Here is a 22,853-nt window from a genome sequence, read left to right as displayed (position 1 = left end):
TACTAATAATAGTTAGTAGCCAAAACATTAGTAACTAATATTAAAGATCAATTTAAACTTTGATTTAAAAATCAATTATCAATTTTATTTTTTGATACTAATAATTTTGAGTTTATAAAATAATGTCTAAGGCAATATAATTGGAGTTGTCAATTTCGCCCACTCCAAGGGCTTGTTCCTGACTCATGTGGCTTGGGCCAAAAAAGCCCACAAGATCAAATCCACTCCATTATAAAGGCTCACAGGGCCAAAATACTCTTAAAAGCCTTGTGGATTAATGCCAAGCCAAGCCATGGACTTTCTTTTTTAAACGTAACAAAATATTAATTTTTTAAAATATATTATTAAACCTTTAGTTTAGGATGACCCGTCTTGACTTTCAGTCTAAATAGGCTTGTCTCAACCTACAACAAAATTGGATAGGGTCGACCTTTTTTCTCGGGTCGACCCATCTTGACCTTTGGCCTAGGCCGACACGTCTCGAACTTCAGCCCGAGTCGACCTTAGGCCTAAGTCAGGCCGACTAGTCTCAAACTTAAGCTCAGGTTGCACTAGTCTTGAACTTCTACTCGGGCCAACGGTTTCGACCTTCAATTTGGGTCAGCTTGTCTTGACCTTCGACTCGGATCGACCAATCTCAATCTTTGGTTTGGGTCGACCTCTCTCGACTTTCAGCTCAGACTAGCCCATCTCATCCTTCGATTCGGGTCGACTCATCTCGACTATTGACTCGATTCGGTCCGTTCAACCTTTGACTAATGGAAGTGTTGAATTTAGATTAAGGATGATTTGACCGAATTCAGTCAAATATAAATCGGGATCAACTTAGTTGAATTTAGCCTAATTTCGATTAAGATTGAACTTGATCGACTTGCTTGAGTTTGACTCTCTTGACTATAAATTTGTGAAGGACAATGGAGTGGTCCACTCTATTGACTATAACTTTCCAAAAGAAAAAAAGGTATTGTTTCACATGGGATGCATATTCCTTAAAGAGTTAAAAGACAAGTTGGTGATGAGAAAGTTTTCTCTGTTTTATTTATAATTCCCATTTTTTTTTAATTGATTCCAATCCCTAAATATTTATATCTCTTCAATTTGGAATCATATCATTTGATATTCATAGTAAAATTTCGAACGGTTGTCCATTCGTTGCAATTTATTTTTTACTGTTCACGTATTATTTTTTTCCACGATGTTTCGTATTGTTTTGCCCTATTTTGCACATAAACGTTTTTGTGACCTTTTGAACAATGAAAACAACTTCAAATTTTTATGTATTTATTACACCAATTCTGAGAGCAAATTCAATCCATTCCAAATTCAAACTTCTTACGTAGAAAAATATCAACACCCTCTCTCATCAACCATTGTATGTGATTTTGTTAAGAATGTCAAAACAACTTTCCTCCAATCCTTCTTTCGTACCTACCTTAATGGACTTAAGAGATATCCCACTTCAACTTATTGAAATAATTTGTTTCTGTTATATGTATAAACATAATCCAAGGCTAATGTTTTGTGTGCGATTTTGGTTTAATTTCCAGGCGTGGGCATACTCTCAGTTCCGTACGCTCTTGCATCAGGAGGCTGGTTAAGCTTGGCTCTTCTGTTTTCTATTGCCGCTGCTGCATTTTACACGGGTCTTCTGATTAAAAGATGCATGGATATGAATACGAATATCAAAACCTACCCTGATATAGGTGAACTTGCATTTGGAAAGACAGGGAGACTAATAGTGTCAGTATCCATGTACACGGAACTATATCTTGTTTCAATAGGATTCTTGATTCTAGAAGGTGATAACTTGAGTAACATGTTCCCCATTGGGGAGGTTCAGATAGCAGGCTTAACAATTGGTGGGAAGCAATTATTTGTGATAATGGTTGCCCTTATCATCTTGCCCACAGTTTGGTTGGATAACTTGAGTCTACTCTCTTATGTATCTGCAAGTGGAGTTTTTGCTTCTCTTCTCATCATCCTTTCAATAACATGGACTGCAACATTTGATGGAGTTGGTTTTCATCATAAAGGAACTCTTGTGCATTGGAATGCTCTCCCCACAGCTGTTAGCTTGTATGCCTTTTGTTATTGCGCACATCCTGTCTTTCCCACATTATACAATTCCATGAAAAACAAACATCAGTTCTCTAACGTAAGTACTCATGTTTGATTTGAATTAAAGTGGTCAATATTGTCCTATATTTAAGTAAAGATTGTATCTTTTACTTTTTTGCCTTTTCTATGTAATTAATGAATTTCACTTTTCTAAACATTGCAGGTCCTACTTATATGTTTTCTCTTAACCACTGTGGGTTATGCATCCATGGCTATTGAGGCTTATTTAATGTTTGGTGATGAGGTTGAATCACAAGTAACATTGAACCTGCCTCTAGACAAAGTTAGCTCAAAATTAGCAATATAAACAACCTTGGTGAATCCCATATCCAAGTTTGCTTTAATGGCAACACCGATTACGAACGCTTTGAAAGACTTGCTTCCAAAGACGTACAAGAATAGGGTGACGAGCATCTTACTAGGCACAGTGTTGGTATTGAGCAGCACCGTTGTTGCCCTTGCTATCCCTTTCTTTGGGTCTCTCATGTCCCTGGTTGGAGCCTTTCTAAGTGTCACAGCTTCTGTTCTGCTTCCATGCTTGTGCTACTTGAAGATTTCGGGCACTTACAAGAAATTTGGGTATGAGACGGTAGCCATAGTGATAATAATAATTGCAGCTATTGTAATGGAAATTTCTGGGACCTACATCTCTCTCGTGGAAATAGTCCAAAATTTGGGAAGGACAATGCAGTGATCCGCTCTCTTGACTACAAAATTTCCAGAAAAAAATAAGTATTTTTTCACATGCGTATTAAGCTTTGTTCGCTAGGATAGATTTAAGAGAGAGTCTAAAGATAGATTTGTGTTGATTTGAGTTGATGAATATGTGTGTTTTTTTGAGTGAATTCACTTGAGAGAGTGGATAGGTTTAAGTAGATTTAAGATGGAATTATGTATTTTTTTTAAGGGATTTAGAATTGATTATGAATAAATTTAGAAATAAATTTTGTGAAAGTTTGTGAAAGATTTGATTGATGTGATTTATTAAAAAATATGTTTTAATAGAAGTATAAATGAGATTACCATTTTGTCCTTAATTTAATAAGTAGTATATATTAATATTTGTATTAGTAAAAAAAAAAAAACAGTATTCATAAACTAAGCACATGGATAGAATTCTCTCAACTTTAACCAACTAACAGATACGTTTCATGATATGGGATTCAATCCCTCACCCCATATCCAATCCATTCAAAATGAGATTGAATCCCTCAACAAGCCAATTCCAATGTATCGAATCCCTCAAGCTATTGATCTGATCCATTCAAATGGGGATCGAATATCTCACTTTCTTTGTTAACATAGATCCTTTGTGGGACCGGATCCCTTGTTTAAGCACACTCAGCTCTCTATGTTCAGCTCCCCCACACGATGGATGGGTAAAATTGTCATTAAGTCGGTGAATCCACTCAAATCAGCGCATAAGTGGGGAGATTGCAATCCTTCTCCATCCCCCTGATCACCTCTATGTCTTTTCTCTTAAAACCTACCAAGCGAAATTAACTTCATAATTCATCTTCGCTTTGCCACTCTATCTCAAATGAACACAACATTTTGTAAAAGTTAGTGAGTGATTTGATTGATGTAATAAATTAAAAAAAAGTTTTAATAGATAAAAATTTGAAAATTACTAAAATATCCTTGATGGTAAAAATAAAATTAAATAATTATTAGATGAATTAAAAATATTAAAATTTAACAATATAATAATTATATTTAATTATTATACATATTATTATATACAAATATGTTATTAGTTACTACATATATTATTAATTATTTTATATAAATATATTATTATTATTAATTATTATTATATATATTATTTATTATATATAAAATCGGTTATATATATAATAATAAACAATATAATAGTAATAATAATTAATTATAATATATTATGATTAATAATTATATATAATATAAAAAAGACATAAAAGTAAAGTAAGTTTAAATTTGTTCATATCTTCACGAATGGATGGATTTTAGTAGAAGAGGCACAAATCTATTTTTACTTTTCTGCTTGAATCATTTAACGCGAACATGCAAAATATTTTACATCCAACTTCGTAAATCAGTGTATTGTTATTATCTGTTCGAACCAACAAAGCCTTAGAAAGGTTAAAACATCGCAACACAAAAATTCATCTTTTGAAGGTCCAATGGAAGATTCCGCATCCTGAAGAGACCAAGTTGAATGAATACATGTATCACATGTCTGGAGTCTTAAAATAATCATATTAACATTATAGTTGTACTCCCAAAACCCACAACTTATTTTGTATTTATAAACATTTGAGAGTTCAGCATAGAGTATAACACTTGCAAAAAATAAACTCAGGTTATCTTTTTTAGGAGTTTTCCTGCATCTCGCAATCTTATCAAACATTAATTTATGGCGTCTTTTATTTATCTAGGTTTTTTCTATTTTATTTATAATTTATAATTTTCTTTTCTTAATTGATTCGATCCCTAAATATATGTATCTTTTATACTCGAAGTACACTTTTTACTAAATTCTTTTCTAACAACTCAATCAATGCAAATAGCTTTTAGAAAATCAACCCAAATCCATGTTTTAACGTGTCCAATTTAATCTTTAACTCTCCCGGTTCGTCATAATCTTAATTTACTGAGTTTCCATCGTCAAAATCTCATCTCCTTTTAGAAATAATTTAGTCAGAATTTTTTTTTTAATCAAGTGGAAGCTTGAAAACTTTTAACTTCTATTTATAAATTTCATCTCTCATATATTTATTTGCAATATACTATTATAATAATAATTGGACCTTTCATGTAACACATTCATTTGAGATAAATGAAAAAAAAACTTTTATTGGTTGACAAAGTGATTTTTAACAAAGTTTGACAAAATAGGTAAAAAGATAATATTTTATTATTTTATTTTAATTAAAAAATAAAATTTAATTTACTTTAATTCCATTTATAGAAACTTTTTTAAGTTTGTCAATTTTTTTTGTCAAAAAAGATAATTTTCCAAATGAAAACTTCTTATTCTCATATTTGTTTCAAACTTTATATACAATTCTTGTAGTTTTTTATGTTGATAACATAATTTTAAAGATTGGAGAATTAATAATTAGTATTAGGAGTATTATTAATTTTCATGAATGTGTATTTCATGCATTTCTAATACAAAAATTACAAATTAAGTAACAAATAATTTTACCGTATACACTATTATTAAAAAACTATTTAAAAACCAATTGTGTACGGAAAGGATAAATATACCAATTTTCTTTAATATTAAGAAATAAGGATTTTTACAATTATAAATCTTGATAATCATTATTCTTATTCTAAAACCGGTTTAGATAATGGTTAGTCTTATGTTTTCTAAGGTATTTATATAAATTTTTTAAAAGTAAAATCGTATTTTTTTTTTGTTTTTATGATATTTCTAATTATACGATATTAAATTATCTAATAAAACTAATTTAGCATTTTATTTGTTAGCATAATTTTCTAGAAAATACAGGAGAAGCACTCCAAAGACATTATTTTTTAAAAATATTACATTTTATAAAACAATTAAATATAAAAATAAACCTTTTTAATTTCATATTTTTAAAAACTCATTAAAGTCTACATGTTTAAGTGTCTCTAAGTTCCCACACTCTACATTATATATATATATATATATATATATATATATATATATATATATATATATATATTGGTTGCCTTCACAAACTCTATATAACACACACTAGTACTGGTTAGCTAATCATTGCTTTCTCATTCTCTTTCACACAACACATACTAGCACTGGTTAGCTAATCCGTGCTCTCCTACTCTTACACACTCCACACAACACAGACCACAACTACACATACCAGCACCGGTTAGATAATCCGTGCTCTCACTCTCACACTTCGTACAACACACACTACAACACTCTCACATCGAAGTTTAATGGCACGTGAATGGACAAAATCGTAAAATCATACTTCATCCACTCAAATATTTTCATCCTTGATGAGATGGGTTAATCAACTTACTTATCAAATTGGTATTTTTTTCTCTCTCTCCCAAATCAACTAAAAGGATTTGTAAGTAAACCCATAAATTTGTCCTATCACATTCTTCCACACAATACCACCCAAATAAATAACTAATTTAATAACATGAGTCATCTGCCACCAACATGAAACCTCAAAGCACAACTGAGGTGTTGGAACGAACCAGAGTTCCTCCACAACAGCACCTTCGAACCTTCATCGGAGCAACCGTATCAAACCATTGTGTCAGCAACCACTGAATTGCGTAGGACCTCATTCTTCTCCGCCACGAACACGAACTCGCTGGAAGGAACCCACCTTCCTGCACCGTTGACGTATAGCCACAATGCCACAACAAAGTGGCACGGAGCAGTGACAACCTTCGTCAGAGCATAGTAGTGGCTGTGGTGGACGGTGGCGCAATGGTGTGACGGAGTGTGGTGGAGTTCGCGCAGAGAGGAACAACAACTTCGAGTTTGGGACGAAGATGAACAATGTTGGTTCGCGAATTTGGAAATCTAAATAAGGGATATGGCATCGGTTCAATTAATAACCGAGGCATAAAGTGGAATAGGTCTCGATCCTATTCCACCCGAGGCCAAAGCCTCTGCTGTCAGTGGCATTGAAAATTTGGGTAACTCTGACGCGTTATAGGTCTCAGTTGAGTGATAACTGAATCATAAAAGTCCTTATAGGCTTCGGTTGGATTGGGACCCGAGACAAAAAAATTTAAAAATTTTCAAAAATGTCACCGCGTCCTTATAGGTTTCGGTTTTACAATAACCGAGACCTATAAGGCGATGTAAAAACACGATTCTGCACTAGTGTTTCTTAAGAGCAATTAAATTTAAGAAATAAATTAGTCAGAAATTTATTATATCGCAAAATGTATTTGCAAATAAATTTACACATGTAAACAATTTAACACTCAAACTATATTTCTAAATTTTAAATATTAAATTACAGTACAACAAAAATTTTCCGTATTAATTTATATTTTCCTTGTGTTGATGCATCAAACTTTTATATTAGCATTATGTTTTCAGATATTATAAAATTGTGTCTAGATGTTCGTAATTTTGGATGGTGTTCAGAACGCAAACTTATCATCTGCAATGACAACCCTTAGAAAACATCATAAGTAGTTCAAAAGTTTTCATACCTAAGAAATATAATATAGTTTCTTTAAATTTGTTGAGATAAAAAACATGTAAAAATGTATGAATTTGAGATTGAATTGAATATACAAATATAGAGAGGGAGATATTTTCAAGACGATGGTTAACTTACCAATTTAATTTGATTTGAAAATCTTGTGATGATATACTTTACACAATAATATTTAATATTACATACAAGTTTTCAAATAATTTATTATTATTATTATTATTATTATTATTTTATTACTATATTTTATAAACCTTAAAATATATTTGGATAATATATTATCAGAATTATAAATATGGAATGTCACACATGTTCTTTTCTTCTAATCTTTTTAAAGAAAACACCATAAGGAAGTTTAATAAAGGAAAAAAAATCCCTTTATTCTACATCTACTTTTTTATTTTGGTTATTTGTATAATTTTATATGGAGTTTTCCCTTCTACTTTTAACAATAGAAAACTATTAAAATTTTGTCCCTCTACCATTTTTCCTCTTAAACCAAATATACCATTTAGATATTTCGAAGAGAAATGAGTTGATTCTTCAACCAAGTCACCGACAACGAATTTGAACGCAGCCTCACAGTTAGGGATGGCAGGGGCGGGGCGGGTACGGGTATCATGATCCCATCCCCATCCCCATAATAAAAATTCATCCCCATCCCTATCCCCAAACCCAACGGGTATACAACTTTTGACCCATCCCCATCCCTACCGGGTAACGGGTATTTTCTTATACCCATACTCATACCCATTTTTTTATTGTTCCATATATCAATTAAATATTTTTTATAAAAAAAATTTAAAAATCACACCAACGGAATGATACTATCAAAATATTCAATATTAAAATAACATACTCTTTTTGATTTTCATGATGTCAAATATTAAGAAAAATATTATAATAGTATAAATCTCAAATTAAAGTATCAAATAACAACTAAATAAAATTCAAATAATTATATAAAAGCTAAAAAATTACACATTACTAAAATTTTATAATAACCAAAATATTTATTAATTTTACAAATGATCAGTGGTTTCATTTGCATTCGATCCACCTACACATAGAAAAAAAAATGAAAAATTAGATATGATATAATAATTGAAATTGAAAATTTTAATTACTAGAATATAATGTACCTTCTTCATCAGATTCATTTTCACTCATGAGAACATCTTTTCCTTTTAATTTTTTAACACCTACAAACACCAAATGTAGAATATTAGATGAGAATTCACAAAAAATACTAACAAAAAATATTAATAAATTTGAGTAGATGGATTCAATGGAGATTGACTGTCATTATTGGAACTTTGAAAGGGAGTTGGTTGTTGTGAACACTGTGGTGGACTTGGTACCTGCAAATCTTGATCTCCTGTGCTCATTTTCTCTAGAAACTAACATATGTAACAAAAAAAAATCAAACAAAGTAAAAAGGTTAATTTCTTTTTTAACAAAATATAAAAGGAAAACCAATAATCAAGTTTAAAAATATTTCAAATATTTTTTATACTATTAAAAATTTATATTATACCACTTAAACGAAATAGCACAAATAACAAAATTAAATTAATAATAATTCAAATTTAAACATAGATTCTTCATCTTTTGATTTTGAATTAAATTAAGGATTTATGCAATTGAGCACTTAAAATTGAGAATTAAACATTATCATGAAACAAAAAATAAATAATAAATAAAATTATCATAAAGGAGTAAAGATAATTAAATGTGTGACCCAAATTTGAGAATATCCATTTGAACATAACATAACGGAAAAAAAATGTATAATTAAGATTATGATAAAAGGAAAAGTACCTTGAAGATCTGCTTAAACCTTAAAGACCAAGCCAAACAATTAAAAGAGAGTAAAAAAGTGTATAACCAAAGTAACAAAAAGAAGAGCTACAAAATAAGAGTCAAACATTTTCATGAAAATAAATAAATAAATAAAGATAATCAAATGTGTAACCTAAAAATTATTTCATAGAATGAAATTGAGGAACACCTATTTGAACATAACCATGTACAGAGAGTAAAAATTATGTAATAAGAAGAAGAAAAATTACCTTCAAAATTAAATCTTGAAAAGCAAACCAAACAATTGAGAGAGTAAACAAAGTGTATAACAAAAAACAAAGAGAATGAGAAATATGTTATATATATATATATATATATATATATATATATATATATATATATTATATTATATTATATTATATTATATTATATATTATATTACTATGTATATATATATATTATATGTGTAGATATCTTATGTTTATATATATATATAATTATTTATATATATTATATTATATTATATATTATATTATTATTACTATGTATATATATTATATGTGTGGATATCTTATGTTTATATATATATATATATATATATATATATATATATTTTTATAGATATATATTTATTTTAAGTATATATTATATTATATTATATAATAATATAAATATAATAATATATATTATATTATTATGTATATATATTATATATATATGCGTAGATATTTTATGCTTTTATATATATATATATATATATATATATATATATATATATATATATTTCTTTCAAATTTTTATAAATTTTTAATGTTATAAATTTGTTTATAAAAGATCTCACTAGTTAAATGATTAATTTGTTTTATACGTATATATTATATTATATTATTATGTATATATATTATATGTATATTATATTATATTATATTATATTATATTATATTACATGTATATGTGTAAATATATATATATATATATATATATATATAAAAGTATATTTTATTTATATGTATATATACTATATTATATTATATTATATTATATTATATTTTATGTGTAAATATATTATTTATTTATATATATTTTTTAGATTATTTAATAAATTATAAATAGTTTAGTAATTTAAGCGGGGACGGGTATTTGGGCGGGTATATATATATCCCCATCCCCATCCCCATCCCTAGTTGAAAATTTCGGGTATTACCCATACCCATACCCATACCCAGTCAAAGCGGGGATTTTCCGTCAAAACGGAGACGGGTTCGGATGATACCCACGGGCACGGGTTTATTTGCCATCTCTACTCACAGTCCCCTGAACACAATTAGAAGTAGCACCTAACCCCTCTTTATTTCTTATAATTTTTATTTTTAGAACTAAAGATGTTTCTAGTGCTCGAAAAATACATATATTTTAATTATAAGAATTATGTAAATATTTTACCTTTTACAAAAATTATTTCTAAACTCAGTTTTATTTTACAATTTAGTTTAATTTTTCTATTATCATATTACTAGTAAGACATATTTTTCAATAATTATTTTTTTAGAGATCGGTGATCACCAACAATTTGTTGATTCGAATAGTAATAAACTTTAAATAATGATTAAAAAAATTAAATACATAGAAAAAAAAATCAAAGAAAAAAGTATAAAAGGAAGTTTCTATATTTAAATCCAAAAGCTACGATGTTTTTAAAATTATGATCAAACTATTAATTTAATAAAAAAGAATCTATTTTATTCCCTTTGCCTTTTATTTTTGTCTTGTACGGGGAAGTTTTCTATAACGGTCATCACAACAAGTGAATTACTTGCAGAAGAGAACAGCAGTGTTATCGTTTATTTATAAGCAAAATACTGCAAACCTATAATACTCTCACTCTTTCATCACAAGGGTTCCAATGGATGCTGCCCACCGTCAACTAAACCATAACCTTAACTTTCCCCTCATCCAAGACCAAACCCTACGCTGCCATGAAAGCAATCAAAATCCTCAAACAGATTCTGCAAATACCACATCTTTCCTCAATACTTGTCTCAATGAACTCAATGCTTTGTCAGGTACTATTTCTCTTCTCACTCACTATTCATTTTTTCTGTGCTCTTCTCTCTGCTTCGCATACATGCAGATTTTATTTTTTATAATCCTTTTTGAGTTTGCCGTTGTTTATAGAGCTCAACATGCTACATCCATATTCTTACATACTTATATATATATATATATATATATATATATATATATATATATATATATATATATATTAGATCCTCGTTTACCGGTGTGGTTGGTGGTGAATGAATAAGCACGAGGTCCTATTTTTGAGTATTTTAGCTTATACTCTGTCGATTGGAAAATGAAAGTTTAACACAATTTTTTGTTTTACAAACTTTCACGATCTACCTATTTAGATAAAAGAAATATTATTTTACTACTTCATTTTAATTAAAAAATAAAAAATAATCTATTTTAATTTTATTTAAAAATTTTGTCAAATTTATATATATAAAAAATTCTCTATTAATTAGTGGTTGATTAGATGGTTTAGGATGAAAACACGTGATCGTCACAGGTTGTCCATTGGATTATTTGTCAACCTTTACTTTATGTTGTGATGAAATGAGATCACGAAAAGATTTAAATCCAATCCCATTGGACATAAGTGGTAGATAAAGGGCCGGGGGCCGTCTTAGACTTGGGGGTTTCTTCCGGCACCCAAAGCATTTCTCCTGTGTAATTCAAAAATTTTCTTTATTTTCAATTTTATCCTTAAATAAAGAAAGAGAAAAAATAGTAAAAAAAAATCAACTGCATTGCACTACTGCACCAGTCAGCAAATTCGTTTTTGTTGTAGGCCTCTATACCCCCAAAAAATATCAATTCCATGTGTGCCAAAACGGATGACAGAATCCGTTTCAAGATTTTAAGAAACGGATTTCACAATTCGTTTTGATTTTTCTTTTCATTTTGTAAGAAACGGATTTCACAATCCGTGAAATTAAATTAAAAAATACTTAAACTTTAAATTGAAAATTATTCATTGTATTATAACTTTTTCTAATTTATTTAAAGTATATGATTTTTAAATTTTAAATATATTTTTTAATTTTTGTTTTGTTTATTTATTATATTTTCATATATTTTAATATATATCTAAAAATAGAGTAATATATATATATATATATATATATATATAATTTTTGAAAAATAAATATAATTATAAAAATAAATAAAACTAAATGATAATTAAACTTTAAATTAGATAAAAGAACGAAAATTTTAATTTTATTTTAAATATAATGCTTTTTGAATTTTAATTATTTTTTTAGTTTATTATTTTTTATTTTAATCATATTTACATATTTAATGTATATTTTAAAAATAAAATAATATATTAATATTTTTTAACAAATATTTTAAAATAAATATATGAAACGGAGGTTGAAATCCATTTCAAAAATTTAGAAATTTATAAAACGGATCTTAATATCCGTTTTAATTTTATTTTAGATGACCATATGTGAATATTTCTGCATGGAAGGTTACACCAAATTCAACAGAACCATTAGGAGTGAAGGTGTTGAAGTCAAGAGGGATATTCCCTGAAGCATACTGGTATTGGATTGGTGTTGAAGTTGCCAGTGCAGTTGCAATTCATTAACATAGGAAAACAAAACATTGAAGCTAGAACAGTGCTTACTTGCCACATCTTGAAAATATAGACAAACGAATTCCTTTTCATAAGTAGCGGGCGAGCTTGGATGGGTTGTGGTGGTGGAGGTTCAGGGAGGATGTAGAGAGTTTGGTGGTAATGGTGGATGCGAAGAATTGTGCCCTCTGTCATCTTCATAAATTGCCATTGTTGGAGGGGTTGAGGAGGCGGAGAGCAGAGAGGGACGAGAGCGCCGGAGGGATGGGGCCGGAGAATTTATTGTTGGCGAGCGAGAGATTGGAGAGGAATGGAAGGTGAGCTATGTCGGCAGAGAGTCCCTAGAGAGTCCCGGAGAGGTTGAGTCCGGTGAGGTTGAGAGCGACGACGTGGAACTTGGTGAAACGGATTTCAAATTCCGTTTCACACCTTTACGAAACGGATTACGTAAGCTGTTTCAAGAAAAAAATTAAAATATTTGGGAAACGGAATACGAATTCCGTTTCATAAAATAATGAAACGGATTCTGTAATCCGTTTCAAAAAAATTCGAATTTTTTTTTGAAATGAATTATAGAATTCGTTTCACAATTTTATGAAATGGAATTCGTATTCCGTTTCCCAAAAAAGTTAAGCTAATATTAAGGGTATAATAGTAAATTTTGGGAGTGCAGAAGAGGTCTTGGAGGTGCAGGGAGAAACGTCCCTTAGACTTTCTTAGTCGAATTCGAGCAAGCAGAACTTAACACCGTGTGTGGTAGATAGAAGGAAAAAACAGCCACGACCAGTTTGTTCTTTTTTATACAACTTGTTTCTCGTGAAGAGAAATAAAATAAAAATATTTAATTTAAAATCATATCTTTGTTACTTATTATTATTATTATTATTATTATTATTATTATTATTATTATTATTATTATTATTATTATTATTATTATTATAAAGAGATGGGAATAACAAGTGATGAGAGATAGGAGTAACTTAGGTTAATCACTTGCTTTTTCAAAAAAAAGTCCTTGTACTTTTACCCTACTAAAATGTCATACTTTCTTGTTTTTACTTTTTCTTTTCCATCGCCCTTTACTTTTTATAATAAAGAACATAGCGTAATTAAGAATAAGAATTTCTAAGTTTGTACTATTTTGTATTATTAAATTGAAATAGTGATTATATCTTTACAGTATTATGCAGAAAATAAACCTACACATAAAATTATGGATGGTTATCCTCTTCGGTTACAAGCTAAATTTTAGCTCTATCTTAAAGAATAAGTCAATAAATGAGCTAATTTTATTAAATTAAAAAAAACTATCACATACTTAAAAAATAGAAACAGATAATATTTAAACGATTAATAATCTCTCCTTTAAATTAGATGTTAAAACATCTAGTTTACTTATGTTGCCTCAATCAAATGTTACATAACGCTGAGTGTCAAAAACTGTTCTGATTTGAGTGGTTTAGTCATTATATCTATTAATTGATTTTGAGCGCTACAAAAACTTAACTTGATGCTTCTCTCTTTAACAAGATCTCTTAAGAAATGAAACCTAACATCTATATGTTTACTTCTTATTGAAAGACTAAATTCTTAGATAGTTGAATAACTAGATTACTATCATAAGAAACCAAAATATGCTTATGTTCTTAAAAACCTATGGTCTTCAATATTCTCTTTATCCAAATACATTGGCATGCACATGATGTTGCAGCTATGTACTCTGCTTCTGTTATAGATAGTGCTACCACTGTCTACTTCTTGGAAGACCATGAAACTGGCCCAGATCCTATTGAAAAAACAAATTCATACATGCTCTCCTTTCTTGTAAAAAATCCAATAACAGTTGTCCCTTTTAAATACCTTAAAATTGTCTTGGTTGCAAACGAATGAGTTTTTGTGGGATTGGACATGAATCGATTAACTAGACTAACTCCATACATCAAGTCTGGTATGGTTGCAGTTAAGTACATAAGACTATCAACCACTTGCTTAAATTGAGTAGCATTTGCTTTAGGCCTTGCATCCTTTCTAGAAAACTTTGTTCTTGGGACAATTGAATTCTTGACTGCATTACAATCCATCATGCCAAACTGAGATAAAACCTTTGAGCATATTTCCTTTTATACATAAAAATTCCATGTGCATTTTGCAAAATTTCAACACCAAGAAAATGCCTCATCTTCCAAAGATCAGTCATATCAAATTCTGACATCATGGAGGTTTTAAAGTCATCACATATGATGTCATCATTTCTAGTGTATATTAATTATCTACACATAGACTCAATCAAAATTTTACCTCCCTCTATTGACTTTTGTGAATAACGTATGCTCACAAAAGCATCTTTCAAAACCATGTCGCAAGAAATATGCTTCTATTTTGTTGTACCAAGCTCTTTGTGTTTTTTAAAGCCCATACAATGCCTTTTTTTAAAAAAAAAATTGTATACCATTTCTTCCATGTCTTTTTCCACAAATCGAACTAGTTGTTGTACATATATTACTTCTTTAAGGTCTCCACGAAGAAATGTGCTTTTTCACATCTAGCTGAAAAATGACCTAGTCAAACTATACAACCATTGAAAGTATGATGCATATGGTGTCCAGTTTAGCAACTGATTCAAAAAAAATTGTTGTAATCCACCTTATAGTGTTATGCATACCTCTTTGCTACTAGACTCGCTTTAAATTTGTCAATTTCTCCATTTTCCTTGAGTTTGGTTTTGAAAACCCATTTATTCCAATTGCCTTTACCCCTTTTTGCACATAAGTCAATTCTCCACTTTTTTTGCTTTTAACTGCTTCCTTAAATGTCACTAGATCATTTTTAGTCACTAATAGCGCACTTGTAATATCATTATTTGATAAGTCATCTCTTTCTTCATAATTTGCCATCCATATTGATTTTCTTTTGTGCCTTCTATCCCTTCCTTCAATTGGAATCTCAAGTGTTGGGATATGAGATTCATTTATGATGCTTGTTCTAGTACTAAATGTCTTTGTACCTTACTGATTCTCACTTTCTGTTGCATCTTCAAGTTGTGCAGAGTTATGCTTTCCATCTTCTTCCAATTCAATAACATCTTATTGATCTTCTGCTTCATTTTTCTCCCAATTTCAACTCTTGTTTTCTTCAAAAATTACATCTTTGCTAATGATGATTTATCTATTGATTGGATCAAAAAATCAGTACGCTTTGGATTCATCAATGACTCCAAACAATAAGCATGGCTTACTCTTGTTATCTACCTTAGCTCTCTGTTAGTCTGGTGTGTGAATATGAACTAGGCAACCAAAAACTTGAAAATAATCAACAGAAGGTTTTACTTCACTTCATGCTTCTTTAGGAGTTTTTTCCTGTACGACTGTTATGGAACTTCTATTCAGAATATGAGCACACCATTTTGTTGCTTCCGACCATAAAATCTTTGGAACTTGTCTTTCAACCAACATAAAGCGAACCATATTCATAATGGTTTTGTTCTTCCTTTCCACAACCCCATTTTGCTGAGGAGTGTATGCAACAATAAATTGTCTCCTCATTCTTGGCTTCTACAAAATTCTTCAAATGCCTTTGAAGAAAATTCTCCTCCTGTGTCTATTCTTAAAGCATATGATACTTTCTCCAGCCTCCTCTTCCATCAAACCTTTGAAACTTTTATAGAAAGAAAAAGTTTCTGATTTCTCACTTAGAAAGTATACCTAAGCTTTACATGATAGGTCATCAATAAAACTCAGGATATAATTTTGAGAACCACTCCTTGTTACCACTCCTGTGATTGTTGCACCTCGAGTCTAGAAACCACTCACCCTTCCTCCTTTCTTTGCGTTCTACATGGACCATCAACAATCCTTTTGATCCACTTTGTCCTCCCTTTCAGCATATTTTGCTTTCTTTTCCCACATCGGACACTCATATTGGAAATGTCCAAGCTTATGGCATTTGAAGCATTCAACTTCAGCCATGTTAAATGCTTGTCTTCCCCTTCCTCTACCTCAAACAAATCCTCTATATCTCCCTCTTCCTTTACCTCTTCCACTTCTCTCATCAACCATGACTTGCATGACTTGCTTTTCTACTGTTGAGAATGTCATTCTTTGCTCGTGATCCCAAAGACTGCTTTGAAGTTCGTCTATTGTCATGGTATCCATGTTCTTAGATTCTTCAATGGAGCACACCACATAATTAAACTTGGTTGTCGTAAACCGGAAGATTTTTGCATTTATGACGTTCTCTTGCATATTTTCTCAAACTACTTTCATATTTTTTGCTATCTTGAAAGTTCGAACAAAGTATGTATTCATGAATTCTACTTCCTTCATTTGTAACATTTCAAAGTCCTTGCGTAAGGATTGAAACTATGCCCTTTTCACTTGTGTCGAATCTTGGAATTTCTGTTTCATGGAGTCCCAAATGTTTTTAGAAGTCTCATCATTCAGAATGGTATCCAAAATTTCTTTATCAATTGCTTGATTTCGACTTTTGTTGCATTTGCCTTATTGGGAACAACTCTAATTCCATGCTCGACCAAGTGCCAATACTCTTTTGATCGAAGAAAATTTTCCATCAACTTTGCCTATTAATCATAGTGCCCATCAAATTTTGGAATTGTTGGTTGCACGTACTTGATAGATTCTGCCATCTCTAGAAAAAAGTTCTTGACACTCAAACTCACAGGTGTTTCACTCACTCTCACCTAGTTTCTTTTGGTGCATATTTTTTCCCCTGAGATGTCCCTCTCTATCACTCGATTATTTTGGTTTAGGCCCATGTGAAGCAGTTTTGATACCAAATTGTTAACGCAATAGGTAAGAATAAGAATTTCTAAATCTAGACTAGTTTGTATTATTAAATTGAAATAGGGATTACATCTTCAAAAATTGTGCAGGAAATAAAGTAACACTATTTCTTGAAGTTCGATCTTTTCCCCAGATGAACCATATAGCCATGAGAAACCATAGACCAGAATAGAAGAGCTTACTCCACCCATGAGTAAATATTTCGTAGTAGCCTCATTAGACCGTACATCTTTCTTGCTATATCCAGATAGTAGATAAGAACATAAACTGAAACATTGTAGAGCTACAAAGATAGTTATTAAATCGTTAGCACTGCATACATGCAGAGAATCATATGCGGTTATCTTCCTAGTTTATGAGCCAAATGACCTAATTTTATTAAATTAAAAAGAAAACTTTCAAATACATAAAAAAAAAAAACATAAACAAAGAAGATTTGAAATGGTAACACATATTATATGTACGAAAAGAAAAGATCGGAAATTGAGTGAAAAAGATTAAAATATTTAATTTGAGAATAATGTAAAGGAAAAATTATAATTGATTCCTAGCCAGGTTTAGACTCCAAATGAAAACAAACCGGAAACAGAATGTTGATAGATTAAAGAAATATGAAGAAAAATAATAATTATTAAATATATAACTAATTAAGAGCAAGTTATAAGATATATACTTAAATTATATTACTTTTCGTTCATAATAATACTTGTCTCTGTTGAAAATTAATATGTATTGTATTCAAGTTTATTTTGATATGAATTTTCTAGATGTTTTCTTCTCTCATTATGATTAATCATAGCTAGTTTCAAATATCCTAATTTTTGTGGACTAAAACACATGATTGATTCTTCAAATTATCCCTTAATCTGCACATGTTTCTTTTGTGTTTTCCTTTCGAAGTTAAATTAAACATGTGTTGCATGTTTTGGATGAACCATCAACCTTATTTCGTACAAAACTATATAGATATGAAATTCAAAATCAGTTCGTAACTTTATTACAGCCTTAACTCGTTGTTCAAGAAATTGATCACTGTTTATTAGTGTAATTATTTTTTATAGAGTAAGTATAGAAGATGACGATTAATATAGAACAAATTACTCAATAAAGTGAAAAACAAAATAGGATAAATGATCATCTTAAGATAACGTCAAATAATGAGTAAGATATTCATTAAAACAACGTAAGCTTGCTGTAAATATAATGAAAAAGATAAACGTTACCTGTTTGAGTTAAGGTTTCTTTTATTGCTATACCAAAATGATAGAAATTTTATTTAGTTATTTAAATAACTAATTATTAACTACTTTTATAGATGTTTCTAATCATAGTTTAAACGTATCTTGATACTTTTGTGAATATATTTAGATAACTAGCTATATGTAAATGTTTTGATACTAGCTAATGTTTTCAATCATGTATTTTATTAGAAAAACTTGTTATACATATTATCATTGTTATTATCAGTATTATTAATGTACGGATATAGTATTTTTTTTTACATATTTATCATTGTTTTGGTATATATATATATATATATATATATATATATATATATATATATATATATATATATATATATATATATATATATATATATATATATATATATATATATATTTCCAACTTAAAACATTAAAATGTTTATTTTAAACTTTGTTAAAAAGAATGATTGTTATATAAATTGGAATACGTAATGATCAATTTGTGAACTTGATTAATTCAATCTAACTTGATTAATAGTTGAATATATGTTGAATTAAATTTATATTCGTTTACCTATTTAAAAATGGAATAGATCATTAGGTTTTTTTTACTCAATTATTCTAATCTAACTTTTGTCTTATTAACAAATATTGAATGAATTCAGCACATTTATCTTGTGTCATTATTAAATTGGGTCAATTAAATTTATTATTTAATAATGTTTTCGCTTTTAAGACAAATAATTTATTTTTCTATGATTTTTTTTTAATTTTTAAAATATATTAATTTTTTAATTAATTAATCTGAATTCTAATGACTAAAAATAAGTTATATATATATATATATATATATATATATATATATATATATATCATGAAGATTAAAATAGAAAATATTAAAATAACTAAAAGTAAAAGAATTTTAGTTGATTAATTTCTCTGCAAAAATAAATAATAAATATAAGTATATTTGTGAAACGAAAACATGTATAAATTGTTGCCATAACTTTCATCCATTCGTATGTTGAATGACCATTGACTATAATTGCAACTAATTAAAACACATGGATATTTATGAAATGAATGATACTTCTGAACTGAAGACCTCACTATCAAACATCCTAAAATAAGAGAAACATCGGCGTGCTTACTACTCGGTGCTTCTCCCTTTAATTTCGCTATCAAAGTGGGACCTATTTTTTCCTAAAATGCTCTTACACGCTTCTTTCATCTCATAGTTAAAGAGGGCATTTATCTGATCTTATCTCAATAGATGATTCAACCGCGTTCTTTTCACTTTGCCATCATTCTTCACTTAAATATTCAGTTTACTCTCCATAATCATTCTTTTCCACTCTCGAATATTAAACAAAAGATATATTTTAAGTAAGAATTTCTTTGTATTGTATCCATAAAGACAACAATGATATATATATGTCCTAATTATTAAATATTCTTCAGTAGTTTAAAAGTATGTACAAAATAACTCTTTTGTTTATAGTAAATATTTTGTGCTTTTGTTTCCTCGATAGCCAATAGTGGATTAGATTTGCTGATGTGGGAAGGTACTCAGAAGTTGCTTCTGTACTAGGTGGGGAAGTAAGTTGAAAAACCCGTTTAAAATAAGCTAAATACACTCATACTAGTTTGAAAACAAACTCATATTTGGTATGAAAAAAAAGGCAAGGCTATTTACGCGTGGCCCATATTTAGCATCAGGGTTTTTTGAATTGGGAAATATCATAAACGTTTTTTTGACCTTTCGAAGTATGAAAACAACTTCAAAATTTCTATGTATTTATTAGACCAGATCTGAGAGCAAATTCAAGCCACTCCAGTATCAAACTTCTCACATAAAAAAAGGATTAACCTCTCTCTCATCAACAGCTATATCAGATAGATATTGTAAGAATGTCAAAAAAAATTTCGTACAATCCTTCCTTGAGTGTACCTTTTCTCAATGATGAGGAGAAAGCCATAGCCTCTTATTCTTCTGCCAAAAATACTGTATCCTTCTTCCGTACATGCCTTAATGGACTCAATACAATAGCAGGTTTCACCTCCTACAACCATGCACTTACTTTCAACTCATTGAAATATATAATCTGTTTCTTTTATAGTTGCTTCAACCTATGCAAAAACATAACTTAATATAAGGCTAATGTTTTGTTTGCGATTTTGGTTTAATTTTCAGGTGTTGGCATACTCTCAGTTCCATATGCTCTTGCAACAGGAGGCTGGTTAAGCCTGGCTCTTCTGTTTTCTATTGCTGCTGCTGCATTTTACACGGGTCTTCTGATTAAAAGATGCATGGATAAGGACTCAAACATTAGAAGCTACCCTGATATAGGTGAACTTGCATTTGGAAAAACAGGGAGACTAATAGTGTCAGTATCCATGTACACGGAACTATATCTTGTTTCAATAGGATTCTTGATTCTAGAAGGTGATAACTTGAGTAACATGTTCCCCATTGGGGAGGTTCAGATAGCAGGCCTAACAATTGGTGGGAAGCAAATATTTGTGATAATGGTTGCCCTTATCATCTTGCCCACAGTTTGGTTGGACAACTTGAGTCTACTCTCTTATGTATCTGCAAGTGGAGTTTTTGCTTCTGTTCTCATCATCGTTTCAATAACATGGACTGCAACATTTGATGGAGTTGGTTTTCATCATAAAGGAACTCTCGTGCATTGGAATGGTCTCCCCACAGCTGTTAGCTTGTATGCCTTCTGTTATTGCGCACATCCTGTCTTTCCCACATTGTACAATTCCATGGCAAACAAACATCAGTTCTCTAACGTAAGTACTCATGTTTGATTTGAATTAAAGTGGTCTATATTGTCCTATATTCAAGTAAAGAGTGTATCTTTCACTTTCTTGCTTGTTCTATGTAATTAATGAATTTTACTTTCATGAATATTGCAGGTCCTAATTGTATGTTTTGTCCTAACCACTGTGGGTTATGCATCGATGGCTATAGTGGGTTATTTAATGTTTGGTGACGGGGCTGAATCACAAATAACATTGAACCTGCCTCTGGACAAAGTTAGCTCAAAGTTAGCAATATACACAACCTTGGTGAATCCCATATCCAAGTTTGCTTTGATGGCAACACCTATTACGAATGCTTTGAAAGACTTGCTTCCGAAAACGTACAAGAATAGGGTGACGAGCATCTTACTAAGCACAGTGTTGGTAATGAGCACCACCGTTGTTGCTCTTGCTGTCCCTTTTTTTGGGTCTCTCATGTCTCTGATTGGAGCCTTTCTAAGTGTCACAGCTTCTATTCTGCTTCCATGCTTGTGCTACTTGAAGATTTCGGGCACTTACAAGAAATTTGGGTGTGAGACGGTAGCTATAGTGATGATAATAATGATAGCTATTGTAATGGCAATTTCTGGGACCTACATCTCTCTCGTGGAAATAGCCCACAATTTGTAAAGGACAATGTAGTGGTCCACTCTTTTGACTATAAATTTCCAAAAAAAAAAACAAGTATTTTTTCCACATGGAGTGTATATGCTTTAAAGAGTTAAAAGACAAGTTAAAGATGAGAAAGAATGTGTTAGACGTGCTTGAGTTCTAAATATAGAATATATGCCAAAATTTGGAGAGAAAATGCGCATTCAGTGCAACAAATATGTCTTTTCAGCATAGTCCCCAAGTTAAAAGTCAGATATGAAAGAGGTGTAAAATAGGAATTATGTTCTCTGGACATGAGAGAAAAAAATGGAAGAGTTTGTAAATATTAAAATAACTTTTACAGATAAATGAGTTATATAACAATGTAATAACAAATTGAACAACAGTATTCACATCATTTACCACAATTAATGCGCATTTTTTCTTGTATGTTTCACATCACTTTGTCCCGGGAATATCTTTAACTGATCATAAAATTCTTACAATGCTGCTTGTAGTCATAAAGTGTATGCAATCACAAAAGTGTAAATATTTCACTACGGTTGGGATCGACCCAACTTGCTAAAGGTCGACAATGACACTACAAACATTTACACAAATTGCTAAAGGTAGACAATGACATTATAAGAAAATAAAATAGTAATTTAGTGAAATTTTGAATTAT

General features: G+C 29.9%; 1 protein-coding gene and 1 pseudogene across 1 annotated transcript; both read left to right on the top strand.

Annotated features, from left to right (window-relative positions):
* Window positions 1-1,540: 1,540 nt before the first annotated feature.
* On the top strand, window positions 1,541-3,022 carry LOC114186217 (amino acid transporter AVT1I pseudogene; annotated as a pseudogene).
* Window positions 3,023-20,561: 17,539 nt separating this feature from the next.
* On the top strand, window positions 20,562-22,336 carry LOC114183645 (amino acid transporter AVT1I-like). Its single transcript, XM_028070728.2, has 3 exons — window positions 20,562-20,816; window positions 20,958-21,565; window positions 21,692-22,336. Exons 1-3 carry the CDS (start codon window positions 20,675-20,677, stop codon window positions 22,205-22,207), a joined length of 1,266 nt encoding a protein of 421 aa, XP_027926529.1. The 5' UTR covers window positions 20,562-20,674; the 3' UTR covers window positions 22,208-22,336.
* Window positions 22,337-22,853: the final 517 nt, after the last annotated feature.

This window comes from Vigna unguiculata, chromosome 5 (assembly GCF_037176805.1).
Source record: "Vigna unguiculata cultivar grain cowpea cultivar isolate G323 ecotype 2 chromosome 5, ASM3717680v1, whole genome shotgun sequence".
In the NCBI taxonomy this organism is placed as follows: Eukaryota; Viridiplantae; Streptophyta; class Magnoliopsida; order Fabales; family Fabaceae; genus Vigna; species Vigna unguiculata.
Note: the sequence above shows the minus strand (reverse complement) of the source record. Positions and strands in the feature narration are given on the sequence as shown.